This window comes from Prionailurus bengalensis, chromosome A1, assembly GCF_016509475.1.
Source record: "Prionailurus bengalensis isolate Pbe53 chromosome A1, Fcat_Pben_1.1_paternal_pri, whole genome shotgun sequence".
Lineage (NCBI taxonomy): Eukaryota > Metazoa > Chordata > Mammalia > Carnivora > Felidae > Prionailurus > Prionailurus bengalensis.
In genome coordinates this window covers 29,466,330-29,482,349 of record NC_057343.1, presented here as the reverse complement: position 1 = coordinate 29,482,349, position 16,020 = coordinate 29,466,330, and the positions used below count along the sequence as shown (strand labels likewise).

Here is a 16,020-nt window from a genome sequence, read left to right as displayed (position 1 = left end):
GAGACAAATTGATTTGCCCTCAAACAGTTCCAGTTTATGTCTAGATGAGTATAATTATTAATAGAGCCCCTTTCACTCTTAAAAACTGTCTCAGTTGGGCAGTAAATCTTAGAATCCCTTTTCCTTTTATTAAATGAAAAATAGAGAATAACTGCAAGATAATTAGAAATGCTATCATTTCTAGACCACTGGATGGCAGTAGAATTCAGTGGAGATTATTTTTTTCCTAGTATAAAAATGACAAATTATATTCATTCAGATCTTCACTGTATGATTTCACTTTGTGAGAATCCCAGGAAATCTTTGTGATAAATAAAGATTTATAAATTCTAGGAAATCTGATATGTGTTCAATATCACATATTGGGGTAAGTTATGAGAGTCTTTAGAAGGTATTGCCCAATTCTTAGGTCTCTTTCCTTAGTTACACATCTAGAGAATCCAGATTGAAATCAGCTTCTAAAAGGTAAAAGAGCAAGAGCTTTGGAAACTCTTATTTTAAGTTATCTTCTTAAATGAATGATGGTGGGAAATAGATGCAATGTTGTTATTTAATACTATATTGTAAAAAAAAAAAAAAAGGTTAAAAAAAGTAATGTGTTTTAAGTGATAGGGAATGTTATATCGGGAGTTATTTCTGAATAGAATTGGTAATAAGTAAATAACACGACTATTAAAATGTGTTGAATAGAATCCAGATGGGAAAAACCTGATGATTTCATTCCACATTCTGGCGACCTGCTTTCTAGTAAAATCAATGAAAAGTCACTTGATACCCTAGAAGAGTCCAAATCATCAGATTCTCATAGTGATTCTGATGGGGAGCAGGAAGCAGAAAAAGGAGAGGCCTCTACAGAAACACAAAAGCCAAAAATAAAGTTTAAGGTAGGTTCTTGTTTTATTCTTTACAAAACTGTAACAATTTAAAGCTTGGCAGACTTACCTAGTTTTCTGGTGGAAGATAGAAATAAAACCAAGACATGTATTTTTAGCAAATGGATAGATGGTTATTACCATTTATTAGTATCCGTTTGGTAGCAAGACAGTCAGTTAATTGTCCTCATTAACTGTCCTCTCCTCATTAGGAGTTAGACCTCCTAAGTTTGAAACATCTCTAACATCCAGAGAGCTGTCTGAACATACAAGGTTGAGTGTCTAGGCTAGAACTACTAATTTGAGTATTATCAGCTTACTAGTAGTAATTTAAATCTCAGATTGGGTGAGATAACCTAGGAAAATGATTTTGGGTAACATTAAACGTCTCAGTGACTGGCAGGGAAAGAGGAGCCCACAATGAAAGGAGTGGCTAGAAAGTTATACAGAGAAGCAAAATCTAATATCCAAGAAGCCAAAGGAATAGAGAACATCAAGGATTAATTAGGTCAAGGAAAAGAAAAATGTCCATTGAATTTTACAATAAAGAAGGCCTTAAGCCCTTCCTGCAGTTCTACCAGAGTTTGGGGTGGTGGAACTCGGATTGTATTGTACAGCTGAAACTAGTATTATACTATATATTAACTAACTGGAATTTGAATAAAAATTAAAAAAAGATTTTAGAGGAAGGACAACTGTTTCACGGTGTATATGTGGTTTGGATATGAAATGAAAAGTAGAAATTAGTTGACAGGCTGATGGCTGCACATTGACTCTTAATCATGAGAGGTTTATGGTGGTGATGTGTTAAGAGGGACTCCACAAAGGAGATAGAAAGGGGATACCAACAAGGGTAGGCAGGCTGGTCATGGAGCAAGGAATAAACTCATTTTCGGTAAGAAGATAAGGTTTTCCTTTAAGAAGTAGGACTATGGATGAGTTGGTATCAGGGAAGAAATTGAGAGTCATACCCTTTTAGCCTTAGTTTACTCATTCATAAAGAAATTAAGATTGCTTGCTGAGAGTGAGGAGCTTTGAAGAGCTTGACAACACTAATGGATTGAAACAGTCACTCAGCTGGGGTGTGAGACGAATTGAACCAAGTAATAGGATTCACAGGTGGTACTGAGTCCCCAGCCATAGCCAGAAAGTAAAATCAGTCATTTCTGTAGTATTGTTAGTCCTCCTTTTGTGATCTTTCCAGCAGGAGCTCAGGTGGCAAGGCAAAAATGACACATAGCATTGATTCATGGTTGACATTACTGACCTGAGAAGTGAAGAAAATTAAGGGATGCTGGAGAGAGGGTATTTTGAGACCACATACAGGATCTCATCATAGTTTTGATTTGTATTTCCATGATGACGAGTGATGCTGAGCATCTTTTCATGTGTCTATTGGCCATCTGGATGTCTTCTTTGCAAAAATATCTGTTCATGTCTTCTGCCCATTTTTTCAATTATTTATTTGTTTTTTGGATGTTTGTATAAGTTCTTTATGTATTTTAGATATTAACCATTTATGGGATGTGTCATCTTCAAATATTTTCTCCCATTAAGTAGGTTACCTTTTAGTTTCGTTGATTGTTTGCTTTGCTATGCAGAAACTATTTATTTTGATATAGTCCCAGTAGTTTATTTTTGGTATTTTTTCCCTTCCCTCAGAAGACATATCTAGAAAATGTTGCTACAGCCCATATCAGAAACATTACCACCTACGTTCTTTTCTAGGATTTTTATGGTTTTAGGTCTCACATTTAGGCTTTTAATCCATTTTGAATTTTTTTTTATGTATGGTTTAAGAAAATGGTCCAGTTTCATTTTTTTGCATGTAGGTGACCGGTTTTCCCAACACCATTTATTGTAAAGTCTTTTTCCCATTGTATAGTCTTTCCTGCTTTGTCAAAGATTAATTGACCATATAATTGTGGGTTCATTTCCGGCTTTTCTGTTTTGTTCCATGGATCCAAGTGTCTATTTCTGTGCCAGTACCATACTCTTTTGATCACTACAGCTTTGTAATACAACTTGAAGTCTGTGATTTTTTTTTTCCCCTCTTAGTAACACTTGACACACCAATGATTGGATAAGTCTGTGTTGAAATTTTTTAGGTCCTATACAATAGACAGTCATGGGACCAAAGATATTTAAGGGTGCAGGCAAAAATATATATTTCTAAAATGATTCCCTGTGGACATGGAGCTCTGTAATGAAGGATGTAAAATCTGTCAGCATCACTGATCATCAGGGAAATGCAAATAAAAAGTATAAGGAGCGGGGCACCTGGGTGACTCAGTCAGTTGAGTGTCCCACTTTGGCTCAGGTCATGATCTTGTAGTTCACGAGTTCGAGCCCCGCATCAGGCTCTGTGCTGACAGCTTGGAGCCTGGAGCCTACTTTGGGGATTCTGTTGTCTCCCTGTCTCTCTGCCCCTCCCCCACTTACACTCTGTCTCTCTCTCACACATAAACAAACATTAAACAAAAAAATTTTTTTAAAAAGTACAAGGAGATACCACTTCACAGCTTCCAGAATAGCTAAAATCAAAAACAATAAACAGGTGTTGGCAAGGATGTAGAGAAAAAGGAACCCCCTCACACTGTTGTTAGGAATGCAAACTGGTGGAGCCATTGTGGAAAACAGTATGGAGGTTCCTCAAAAAAATTAAAAATAGAACTACCCTAGGATCCAGTAATCACACTACTGGGTATTTATCCAAAAAATACACAAACTCAGAGGGTTACATGCACCTGTATGTTTATTACAACATTATTTACAATAGCCAAACTATGGAAGCACCTCAAGTGCTCATGGATAAAGAAGATGTGTATATATAGTGTATATATACACAATGGAATATTATTTGGCCATAAAAAAGAGTGAAATCTTGCCATTTGCAAAGAAATGGATGGAGCTAGAAAGTATAATGGTAAGCAAAATAAGTCAGTCACAGGAAGACGAATGCTATATTATTTCCTTTGTATGTAGAATTTAAGAAACTACGCAAATGGGCAAAGGAAAAAAAGACAAACCAGGAAACTGAACCTTAACTATAGAGAATAAGCTGATAGTTACCAGAGGGAAAGTGGGTGGGGGGATGGGTAGTTTATGGGGATTAAAGAATACACTTCCAATGTTTTAAAGAATGATCAAAAATAAATAAAATGATTCACTATGGATGTGGATCTCTGTAATGATGAGGTCAGCAAACTAAGGACACAAAGAGAAGTTAAGGCATTAGAGATGGTAATGAGGTTATAGACAGGAGGTAAGGAAGGGAGGAAGCCAGAAGAATAACTTACTGTAGTTAGAAGGGGGGACTTTTAGAGTTTAAAATTTCACAAGTGGGACATTTTTGAGTGATGACATAATTCAAATTAAAAAGGAACATAGATGTGAGGATTTACTGTTTGAATACTACCTATGTACTAGGCGCTATGTATGATGGAAAATATATAACGTTAGGTGACTGAAATATAGCAAAAGGCACAGTCCTTGATTTTGGGGCTCACAAAACAGGCTAGGGAATTTTTAAGGTCCAAAATGATGAGTTGAATAGAAAGAACATGGTAGAAAACAATAAAAAATATGGTAAAGACATCAGTGTATATGGGATAGTGGCCAAAGGTCATTAGCTCATGTAAGGAAGCATGGAAGACAACTCTATAGGAGGTGATATATGCTCCAGAGGAGGAGGCATTTATTACATTGCATTAGAATCAAAGCATAAATTATGATCTCTAAAAATCTGTTATTAAAAAGAAGTCAGAGCTTGGAAACAGTGAAGAGAATGCTAAAAGCAGATGCTGCTTCCTATCTTTATGATGGAGCAGCATGAGGGAATGAGTTAATATCCACTTAAAGAATTACAGAACAGTGTCCTAGGATCACCACACATGGTTGTGCATTTTGAAAAGAGGCTGAAATCTAGTGCATGGTCCCTTTGCCAAACTGGATCGTAGGGCTTTGTTATTCCAGATGAAGGGGTGCCATAAGAATACCAACCCTAGCCAGGGGCTCCCATAGGACCTGCTTCTCCCTCAAGGGTGTGTCTTTTCTCATTTCATAGTTAGCAGTTATTGACTCCACTGAGGCTTTGGCACTGTCCTCAATGTAAAGACAGATTTCAGTTAAGACTGATAGGTTGAGGGAGTTCTTTACAAAGACAATGAGTATAGAAAGGTTTAATGACATGGCATTAAATTCAGAAAAGGTACAGTGTAAGGGGAGATGACTGTAGAATATGTAAGTAAGGAGAGAAGGCAGAAAAGAGTATTAAAAAGGCCAGTGTATGTCTTTAATGGTGGAATGTTAATACAGTTGTTTTTAAAAGCCAGCCTTAGTAGCACCTGTGCGGCTCAGTTGTTTGAGCGTCCAGCTCTTAGTTTTGGCTCAGATCATGATCTCACGATTAGTGAGTTTGAGCCCCGAGTCAGTGCTTGGGATTCTCTGTCTCCTTCTCTCTCTGCCCCTCCCTGACTTGCTCTGTCTCTGTCTCTCTCTAAATAACCTTTAAATAAATATATGCATACATACATATATACATAACAGCCTTGACCATGATGTCTTATCATTTTAGACATAATAAAAAACCTAATCAAGCATTAAAATTCTTTTATGTATATTTGTTGTTATGTGCAAATTAAAAATACTGAGGTAATGTACTATTTAAATCAAAAGACTATGTTAAAGAAATTGCATCCTTATAATTTTGCTTAAAATATGTTTTTTCTTGACTTTGGCATTTCAGGAAAAAAATAAAAATAGTGACAAAGGAACTGAACCAGAAACACAGAAAGAAAAAACTACCCAAGAGCAAAAATCATCAGGTCCAAATGAAGAAAAATCCAAAGCTCCTAAAAAATCAAACCCATATGGAGAATGGCAAGAAATTAAACAAGAAGTTGAGTCTCAGTAAGTACCTGAAACTTAACCCACACTTCCTACAAATTGTATTGTATATCTCAGTACTTCTTTCCATACATTTCAGTAACTCATTTCAAGGATAAGGTGCTCTTGGAAAGTGGCTCATTTCTTTTATTTCTAGAATGGTTTTATTTCTTCTAAGTATTCTTAAATATTTTAAAATGTAAACTGTGGTTATTTAAAAAAAATTTTTTTTTAATGTTTATTTTTGAGACAGAGAGAGACAGAGCATGAACGGGGGAGGGTCAGAGAGAGGGAGACACAGAATCTGAAGCAGGCTCCAGGCTCAAGCTGTCAGCACAGAGCCTGACATGGGGCTCGAACTCACAGACTGTGAGATCATGACCTGAGCCGAAGTTGGATGCTTAACCGACTGAGCCACCCAGGCGACCCAAAAATGTGGTTATTTTAAAAAGTAAGCTAATGATTGGGTTTTTTAATAGAGATGCCAATATATGTTTATTTTAATTCCAGTATAGTCAACATACAGTGTTATATTTGTTTCAGGTATACAATATAGTGATTTAACGATTCTGTATATTACTCAGTCCAGGCTAATGATTATTTTGATTCCTACCCAAACATAGCATTTCTTTTTTTTTTTTTTTAATGTTAAATATTTTGTAGTTTCATTGAGTTTAATTGAATCGGAGTACAAAGCTTATGCATATTAATTTGTAGCTCATTAACATATTATGTACATATTACAAACAAAACCATTCTAGACAATACTGGGTTTCCAAAGAATTTTTTTTTTATATATATTTTTTAAATTTAAATTTTAGTTTTTTAATTTACGTCCATATTAATTAGCATATACTGCAACAGTGATTTCAGGAGTAGATTCCTTAATGCCCCTTACCCATTTAGCCCATCCCCCCTCCCACAACCCCTCCAGTAACCCTCTGTTCTCCATATTTAAGAATCTCTTACGTCTTGTCCCCCTCCCTGTTTTTATATTATTTTTGCTTCCCTTCACCTGTTTTGTATCTTAAAGTCCTCATATGAGTGAAGTCATATGATATGTGTCTTTCTCTGACTAATTTCGCTTAGCATAATATTCTCTAGTTCCATCCACGTAGTTGAAAATGGCAAGATTTCATTCTTTTTGATTGCTGAGTAATACTCCATTGTATATATACATATACCACATCTTCTTCATCCATTCATCCATTGATGGACATTTGGGCTTTTTCCATATTTTGGCTATTGTTGACAGTGCTGCTATAAACATTGGGGTGCATGTGTCCCTTCAAAACAGCATACCTGTATTCCTTGGATAAATACCTAGTAGTGCAATTGCTAGATCGTAGGGTAGTTCTATTTTTAAGTTTTTGAAGAACCTCCATACTATTTTCCAGAGTGGCTGCACCAGTTTGCATTCCCACCAGCAGTGCAAAAGAGATCCTCTCTCTTTGCCTGCTCGCCAACATCTGTTGTTGCCAGAGTTCTTAATGTTAGCCATTCTGACAGGTGTGAGGTAGTATCTCATTGTGGTTTTGTGTTTCCCTGATGATGAGTGATGTTGAGCATTTTGTCATGTGTTGGTTGGTCATCTGGATGTCTTCTTTGGAGAAGTGTCTATTCGTGTCTTTTGCCCATTTCTTCACTGGATTATTTGTTTTTTGGGTGTTGAGTTTGATAAGTTCTTTATAGATTTTGGATACTAACCCTTTATCTGATATGTCATTTGCAAATATCTTCTCCCATTCTGTCAATTGCCGTTTAGTTTTGCTGATTGTTTCCTTCGCTGTGCAGCTTTTTTTTTGATGACATCCCAATAGTTCATTTTTGCCATAGCATTTCTTGTGACCACAGATTCAGACACTAACTCATACCATTTATATATGAACATTGTCACACTCACCATCCTTATTCTGTCAGAGAAACAAATACCTGCATATTTAATGAAGGCTTCCATAGATCTGAAGAGCAGAAAAAAAAGCTTATTTTGTTACTGTCTTGAAAATGGTTTATTGCAGTTCAGCAAAGTTTTAAAGCCAATATTCAAGAAACAGAACAGTTTTATCAATTAAACCAGTATCATGGTAGGGATGTTACCTGATTTGTATTACTAGGTTTGTATTACTAGCTCACATGTTTAAATTACTGTCTTGAGAGTATTTACACAATAAAAGGAAGACTTCACTCCCAGCTCCACAAATTAGTGTTTCTTAAATGTTTAAATCTTCAGGTGAATAAAAAAAAAGTACGAGTTAGCAGTTTTTCTTCAAAATATTAATGCTTTGAGATGATAGTTTAGATGACTACTCTGTGGATACTTTTACAGTGAAATTATTTATAGTTAAAACTGTACTTTAATGAAAAGATTGTATTTTTTCATAAGATAGAGTAACACAAGTTTTGGCCAGCTTTGTACCGATGGTTTGACTTACGATTTTTCAACTTTAAGATGATGCAAAAGCAATAGGCATTCAATAGAAACCACACTTCAAATTTTGAACTTTTTCCTCGGCCTAGCAGTACCCTGCCATACAATACTCTGTACACTGTCAGGCACCCATGCAATCATGAGGGTAAACAGCCAGTATACTTAGAACCATTCTGTTTTTCACCATCAGTATGGTATTCAATTAATTATATGAGATATTCAGTACTTTATATAAAATAGGCTTTGTGGTGAATGATTTTCCCCAATTTAGGCTACTGTACATGTTCTGAGCTCATTTAAGGTAGGCTAGGTTATGATGTTAAGTAGACTAGGTGTACTAAATGCATTTTCAGTTTACAATATTTTCCATTTACAGTGGATTTATCAGGGCGCATAACCCCATCATAAGGGAAGATCTATATGCAATTCTAATAAAAATTAATTCTGTAGGGGGCACCTAGGGTAGCTCAGTCAGTTAAGCGTCCAACTCTTGATTTTGGCTCAGGCATGATCTCACGGTTCATGAATTCAAGCCCTGCATTGGGCTGTGTATTGACAATGCAGAGCCTGTTTGAAATTGTCTCTCTCCCTCTCTCTCTACCCCTTCCCTGCTCCCACGCTCTCTCTACTTCAAATAAATGAACTTTGAAAAAACAATTTTGTAGGGATAACATACCATAGTATAGATTAGAACTGCTGTCAAAATGTTACTATTGTTATGAGAGTTTAGGTTGTATTTGTGATAATAGATAAAATGCGTTCAATGCAGCATACTGCCAAGCACCATAAGCATACTGACTGTATATACTGAAATTGCAGAAATAACAGGCTGCATTACTTCAGCCCCTGAATGATTTTTTAAGTGACTTACAATAGGAAAGTGGTCTTACTATACCAACATTTCTTAAAGTTAAGATTTCTTGAAATTCGACTATTTGGTTTTCTGTGTGGTAAGTGTACTGTATGTAAAACCATGCTTGTTAAATTTTAACATTGTCAGTCATTTTAACATGTGATGGATTATGTCTGACTTCGCAAGTAGATAAGCCTAATTTCTTAAGAGGTTCCCCCCTAAAAATAACCAATATATTTTGATTATGGAAAATTTTTGAAATTGAAGAAAAGTTTAAGAATAACTGTTTAGTTACCCAGAGATAATAGTAACATTTTGGAGTATCTTCCTCAGCTTTTATCTTTTTCTCTACTTAGTATTGTATTATTAATATCCTTGTACTTTGTTAAAATTTTGTAAATGTTATTTTTTTTAAGTTTATGTATTTATTTTGAGTCGGGAGGGTCAGAGAGGAAAGAGAATCCCAAGCAGGGTTCACACTCCCAGCATGGAGCCCAGTGCGGAACTTGAACCCACGAACTGTGAGATCATAACTTGAGCTGAAACCAAGATTTGGATGCTCAACCAACTGAACCACCCAGGCGCCCATAAGTGTTATTTTTAACTGTTATATAATATTAATCTTTTAAGATGTGCTTTCATTTTACTCAGCCATTCCCTGTTAGGCAGTTAGATTATTTTTGCACATTTTGTTGTCATAACATTCTGATTACTGTATAGATATATCACTCTGTACACATTCCTGACAATTTCTAGAAATGGAATACCTGTTGAAAGGATGTGAACATGTTGAAAATCTTGATTCACAGTGGGCAATTACTTTCCAGAAAGAGCATACCAATCTATACTCCATCGGCAGTTTCTGAAAATGTCTGTCCCATTGGACCCTTTCAGCATTAGCTATTTCTAAATTTTTAAGTATTTTCTATTCAGCAAAAAATATCTCATTTTAGTTTTCTTTGATTTACTCATATAAATTTTTTTCATATATTAGTGTTTCGTATTTACTCTTCTGTAAATTATTGGTAGTCCCTGTAAATTTTTCCATTGAATTATTAGTCTTATTTCTGTAAGTTCCTTTTGTAGTACAGATGCTAACCATTGATTAGTTGTAGGTATTGTGGATTTTCCACATCTCTAGTTTGACTGTTAATTGTGTTTATAATGGTTTTAGATGTGCACAATTTCATCAGGTTTAACTAGTCCAATTGTTTTTCCTTTTGTGATCTATTTTATTGATGTCATTTTCCATACAGAAGTCAAATATGTACTTGTATTTCCTTTTGGTTTGTGTGGTTTGTCAACTATTTAATGCATCATATGAGATGAGATTCTAAAGTAGTTATTTATCCTACCTGCCCAACTAGTTTTGCCAGTACCATTCTTCCCCAGTTTTATGTACCATTCTTTCCCCCACTTTTTTAAGTGACACTTATTTTTTAATCTTGTCTTTTTTTTAAGTTTATTTATTTATTTTGAAAGAGAGGGCACGCGCACAAGTGGGGGCAGAGCATAGAGAGAGAGAGAGAGGGAGAGAGAGAATCCCAAGGAGGCTCCACACTGGCAGTGCAGAGCATGAGGCAGGACTTGAACTCACAAATCCACGAGATCATGACCTGAGCCGAAGTTGTATACTTAACAGATGCTTAACTGACTGAGCCACCCATACGCCCCTAGTCTTGTGTTTAATTCTCGAGTTTACCAGTTTGTTTCTAGCTGCTTTTTTTGTTCCATTAGCCTATCTATTCTTGTGATAGTACTGTAAAGATGTCATTATTGTAATTTAATTACATGCTTTTATACGATATGTTCTGACATCTGGTGGTATGTCTTTTATTTTTTTTAATTTTCTTAAGTAGTTCCTTCCTGTTTTTCTTTTTTTTTTAATTTTTTTTAATATTTATTTATTATTGAGAGTCAGAGAGCGTGAGCATGGGAGGGGCAGAGAGAGGGGGAGACACAGAATCTGAAGCAGGCTCCAGGCTCTTGAGTTGTCAGCACAGAGCCTGATGCGGGGCTTGAACTCACAAACTGCGAGACCATGACCTGAGCCGAAGTCGGACACCCAACTGGCTGAGCCACCCAGGCGCCCCATCCTGTTTTGTTTTTCTTTTTATTCTTTTCCAGACAAATTAAGTCCTTTTGTAAATGTTCAACAGCTACAATCTAATTTTAGTCAAAATGAATTGAAATTATATTTTACTTGTTGAATTTGATTTTTAAAAAATTGACATGTTTTCAGTATTTTATGTTTTCACCCAAAAACGTCGCATATCTGTTTTTACTCAAATCATCAGGTATGATTCTCTACACAACTTTTGTAGCTGCCTCTTTGTGAGTCTCATACTTGCATTCTTGAATATAGGCAAGGTAGCCATTTAGTCTACCTTAGTTCACTTCTGCACCCAAAAAAGTAAAAACAGTGCCTGGCACATAGTAAATGCTTAGTAAATGTTAAGTACGTAAATTTTTACATGTTTAGCTTTTTTTAAATTGTGGATTTAACCCATGTTTTCTACTATTTTTTTAACCAGTAATTATAGTATGAAGAAGCTTGAGTCCAATTGTGGTGCTGAATTATTGTATTATTTATAAAACTTATTTTTTTGAATCTTGGGTTTTTCATGAAGAAATTTGTTTGCAAATATTTTGTAATCCTTTTTCTGCTGATTTTACTTCCAATTTATTTCATGTTCTATTTTAGTTAGATTTTCATACTCTGTGGTATAGTGATGAAAGTGAGCATTTATGTTTTCTGATTTCAGTGGAAATGTCTCTAAAATTTATATTAAGGATTATATTGACTATTGGCTTAAGATAATTTTTATTATGTTGAGGAAGCATGCTTTATTTCCAGATTTTTAAAGGATTATTAACAGGGACACCTGGGTGGCTCAGTTGGTTAAGCTCCCGACTTTAGCTCAGGTCATGATCTTGCTATTTGTGAGTTGGAGCCCCGCATCGGGCTCTGTGCCAACAGCTCAGAACCTGGAGCTGCTTCAGATTCTGTGTTTCCCTCTTGCTCTGTCCGTCCCCTGCTTCCATTCTGTCTCTCTTTTTCTCTCAAAAATAGCAATTAAAAAAAAGGACTATTAAGTAGCTTTTGATGAATTTCACTGGTGATAGCTTTAATGGTGGTCTATAGTTTAATTGTGTTTTTGTTAGATGCGTGATATCGTTATCAGATTTTTGTATACAACTTATGCTAAATAAAGTGAATTAGGTAGTTTTCCATTTTTATTTATGCTTTTTTCCCCCCAGTAACTTTGCAGTATCTTTTTTTTTTCCAGTAACTTTCCATTCATTCATATTCTAGAATACAAGTTTCTCAGCAATTAGAAAGTTTAAAAGAAAATACTAGTATAGTCCTCTGGTCCTGGAATTCTAGGGGAGTTAATTTTTTATAACTTACTGGTTTCTTGCTTACCATCTTCGTGACTGTGGGCAAATTGCCTAATGTACCTAAGCCTCGATTTCTTCATCTGTAAAATGCCATAATAATAGTTCTAATTTCTAATTTATTGTGAGGAATAAATTAAAAAGACAAATCAAAGGCACCTGGGTGGCTCAATTGGTTTAGCAACCAACTCTTGATTTCAGCTCAAGTCATGATCTCATGATTCATGGGATTGAGCCCCACATCCAGCTCCATGCTGACAGTGCAGAGTCTGCTTGTAGTTTCCCTTCTCCCTCTCTCTGCTCCTTCCCCACTTATGCTCCCCCCCCCAAAATAAATAAATACAAAGTAAAAAATAAAAAGCAACACAGCATCACTATGCAGTTGGTCTCTAGAACATCTAAATACTCAATAACTTACACGCTTGCAGCTGTTCTTGGGGAGTGGAGGATTCTCGAGTACTAGTTTTGGTAATTTATATTTTTCCCTAGAATCTTTTTTTTTTTTTTTTAATGTTTATTTTTGAAAGAACGTGAATGGGGAAGGGTCAGAGAGAGAGAGAATCTGAAGCAGGCTCCAGTGTCTGAGCTGTCAGCACAGAGCTCAACATGGGGCTTCAGCTCATGAACTGCAAGATCATGACCTGAGCCAAAGTCAGACACAGGCGCCACTCCCTAAGATCCCATCAAAGCTTAAATTTTAAAACATATGGTAATACATTGAACTTTCTGTATAGCTTGAGTTTTTCAGGTGTTAATGCCTCCTTTTGTTTTTATTTTTTTGTTTATTTTTTTAATTATTTATTTTTTAATTTACATCCAAGTTAGCATATGGTGCAACAATGATTTCAGGAGTAGATTCCTTAACCCCCTTAACCCATTTAGCCCATCCCCCCTCCCACAACCCCTTCAGCAACCCTGTTTGTTCTCTATTTATAAGAGTCTCTTATGATTTGTCCCCCTCCCTGTTTTTATATTATTTTTGCTTCCCTTCCCTTGTGTTCATCTGTTTTGTATCTTAATTAAAGTCTTCATATGAGTGAAGTCATACAATATTTGTCTTTCTCTGACTGATTTCGCTTAGCATAATACCCCCTAGTTCCATCCATGTGGTTGCAAATGGCAAAATTTCATTCTTTTTAATTGCCGAGTAATACTCTATTGTATATATACCAACTGAGCCAACCCTCAGGGTGCTCCATTGTATGTATATATACCACATCTTCATGATAGCCATTGAATTTATGGATGGCTTTGAGCAGCATGGACATTTTAACAGTATTCATTCATCTGATTCTTGAACATGTACTATCTTTGCATTTGTGTTGTTTTCAGTTTTTTCATCAGTGCCTTCTACTTTTCAGTGTACAGATCTTCCACCTCTTTCGTTAAATTTATCACTGAGTATTTTACTGTTTACGATGATATTGTAAATGGGTTTTTATTTTTTTTAGATATTTTGTTGTTAAGTGCATGCAAACAACTGATTTCTGGGTGTTGATTTTGTATCATTCAACTTTACTGAACTCACTGATTAGTTCTAACAGTTTTTTGGTGGAGTCTTTAGGATTTTCTATGTATAATATGTATCATCTACAAACAGAGACACTTTTCCTTCTTCCTTTGTAATTTGGATGTCTTTTATTTATTTATTTCTTCTTGGCTTGATTGCTTTGGCTAGGACTTCCGGTACTATGTTGAATGGGAGTGGTAAGAGTGGGTATCCTTGTCTTGTTTTTCATATTACAGGAAAGCTTTCCATCTTTCACCATTCAGTATGATGTTAGCTGTGGGTTTATCATATATAGCCTTTGTGATTTTGAAATATGTTCATTCTACATCCAGTTCATTGAATGTTTTTTATCATGAAAAGATGTACTTCGTTAGTTTTCCTGCCTGTTGAAATTATCTTTCATTCTATTAATGGTATATCACAATTCATTTGAGAATGTTGAACCATCCTTGTATCCTGGGGATGAATCCCACTTGGTCATGCTGTATGATTCTTTTAATGTGCTGTTGAATTCAGTTCACAAGTAATTTGTTGAAAATTTTTGCCATCTATATTTATCAGGGATATTTGTCTGTAATTTTCTTTTCTTGTGGTGTCCTGCTCTGGCTTTGGTATCGAGTAATACATGCCTGCTGTAATGAGTTTAGGAGTGTTCCCTTCTCTTCAATATTTTGTTAATTACTGTTAGTTCTTCTATAAATAGTTGGTAGAATTCACCAGTGCATCTGGTCTTGGGCTCTTTGTGTTGGCATTTTTTGATTACTGGTTCAATATCTTTATTACTGGTCTGTTCAGATTTTCAGTTTTATCATGATTCAGCCTTAGTAGGTTGTGTGTTTCTAGGAATTGTATCCATTTCTTCTAGGTTATCCAATTTGTTGGTGTATAGTTGTTCATGGTAGTTTCTTATGATGGTTTGTAGTTCTGTGGTGTCTATTGAAATGTCTCCTCTTTCATTTCTTCTGATTTATTTGGATCTTTTTTTTTTTCCCTCAGTCTAGCTAAAAGTTTGTTAATTCTGTTTTTCTTTTCAATGGACCATCTCATAGGTTTCTTAATGTGTTCTATTCTGGCTTCTGTTTCTGCTGTGATCCCTGTTATTTCCTTCTTTTTGCTAACTTTGGGCTTAGTTTGTACTTTTTTCTAGTTTTAAGTTGTTTGAGATATTTCTTTTTTCTTAACATAGGCATTTATTGCATAAACCTCCCTCTTAGAACGACTTCTGCAGCATCCTATAGTTTTGGGTATGTTGTGTTTCCTTTTATATTTCAACATTTTTTTTTTTTTAATCTCCCTTTCCTTCTTGGCCTTGTTAGCTGTTAAGCAGTTTATTTCCACATTTTTGTGAATTTTCTAGATTTTTTTCCTGTTGACTTCTAGTTTCTTGCCATTTGGTCAGAAAAGATACTTGGCATTATTTCAGTCTTAAACTTGCTAAGATTTGTTTTCTGACATATGATCTGTCCTAAGGAATGTTCCATGTGTGCTTGAGAAGAATGTGTAGTCTGCCGTTACATAGAATGTTCTGTAGATTATATTAGATCCACTTAGTCTAAAAAGTATGATCAAGTCCAGTGTTTCCTTGCTGATTTTCTGTCTGTGTGATCTATCCATTATTGGAAGTATCATACTGTGCTCCCCTGCTATTTATTGGAGTCTGTTTTTCCCTTCCAATCTATGAATTTTGCTTAATTTATTTAGGTTCTGCAATTTGGGGTACATACATTTGCACCTTGATGACAATGATATAATTATTATGTTTTTTTGATGGAATGACCCCTTTTCATTATATAATGGCTTTTTTTTTTTTTTTTGGTGTCTTGATACCATTTTTGGCTTAAAGTCTGTTTTGTCTGCTATAACTATAGTTATCCTTGCTTTCTTTTGGTTTCCATTCTCATGGAATACTTTTTTCTGTCCCTTCACTTTGAGCCTGTGTGTGTCTTTAAATCAGATGCAAATCTCTTACAGGCAGCATATGGTTGGTTCTGGTTTTTTGTTGGTTTTTTTTTTTTGTTTGTTTTTAATCCACCTAAGCATTCTGTGTGTGTGTGTGTGTGTGTGTGTGTGT

General features: G+C 35.3%; 1 protein-coding gene across 1 annotated transcript in view; it reads left to right on the top strand.

Annotated features, from left to right (window-relative positions):
• Positions 1 to 16,020, top strand: part of WBP4 (WW domain binding protein 4) — a 65,224-nt gene that overhangs the window by 12,522 nt on the left and 36,682 nt on the right. The window contains exons 8-9 of the mRNA XM_043579959.1: positions 691 to 884; positions 5,620 to 5,783. Coding sequence (XP_043435894.1) covers positions 691 to 884; positions 5,620 to 5,783 — 358 coding nt within the window. The remainder of the gene's footprint in view (positions 1 to 690; positions 885 to 5,619; positions 5,784 to 16,020) is intronic.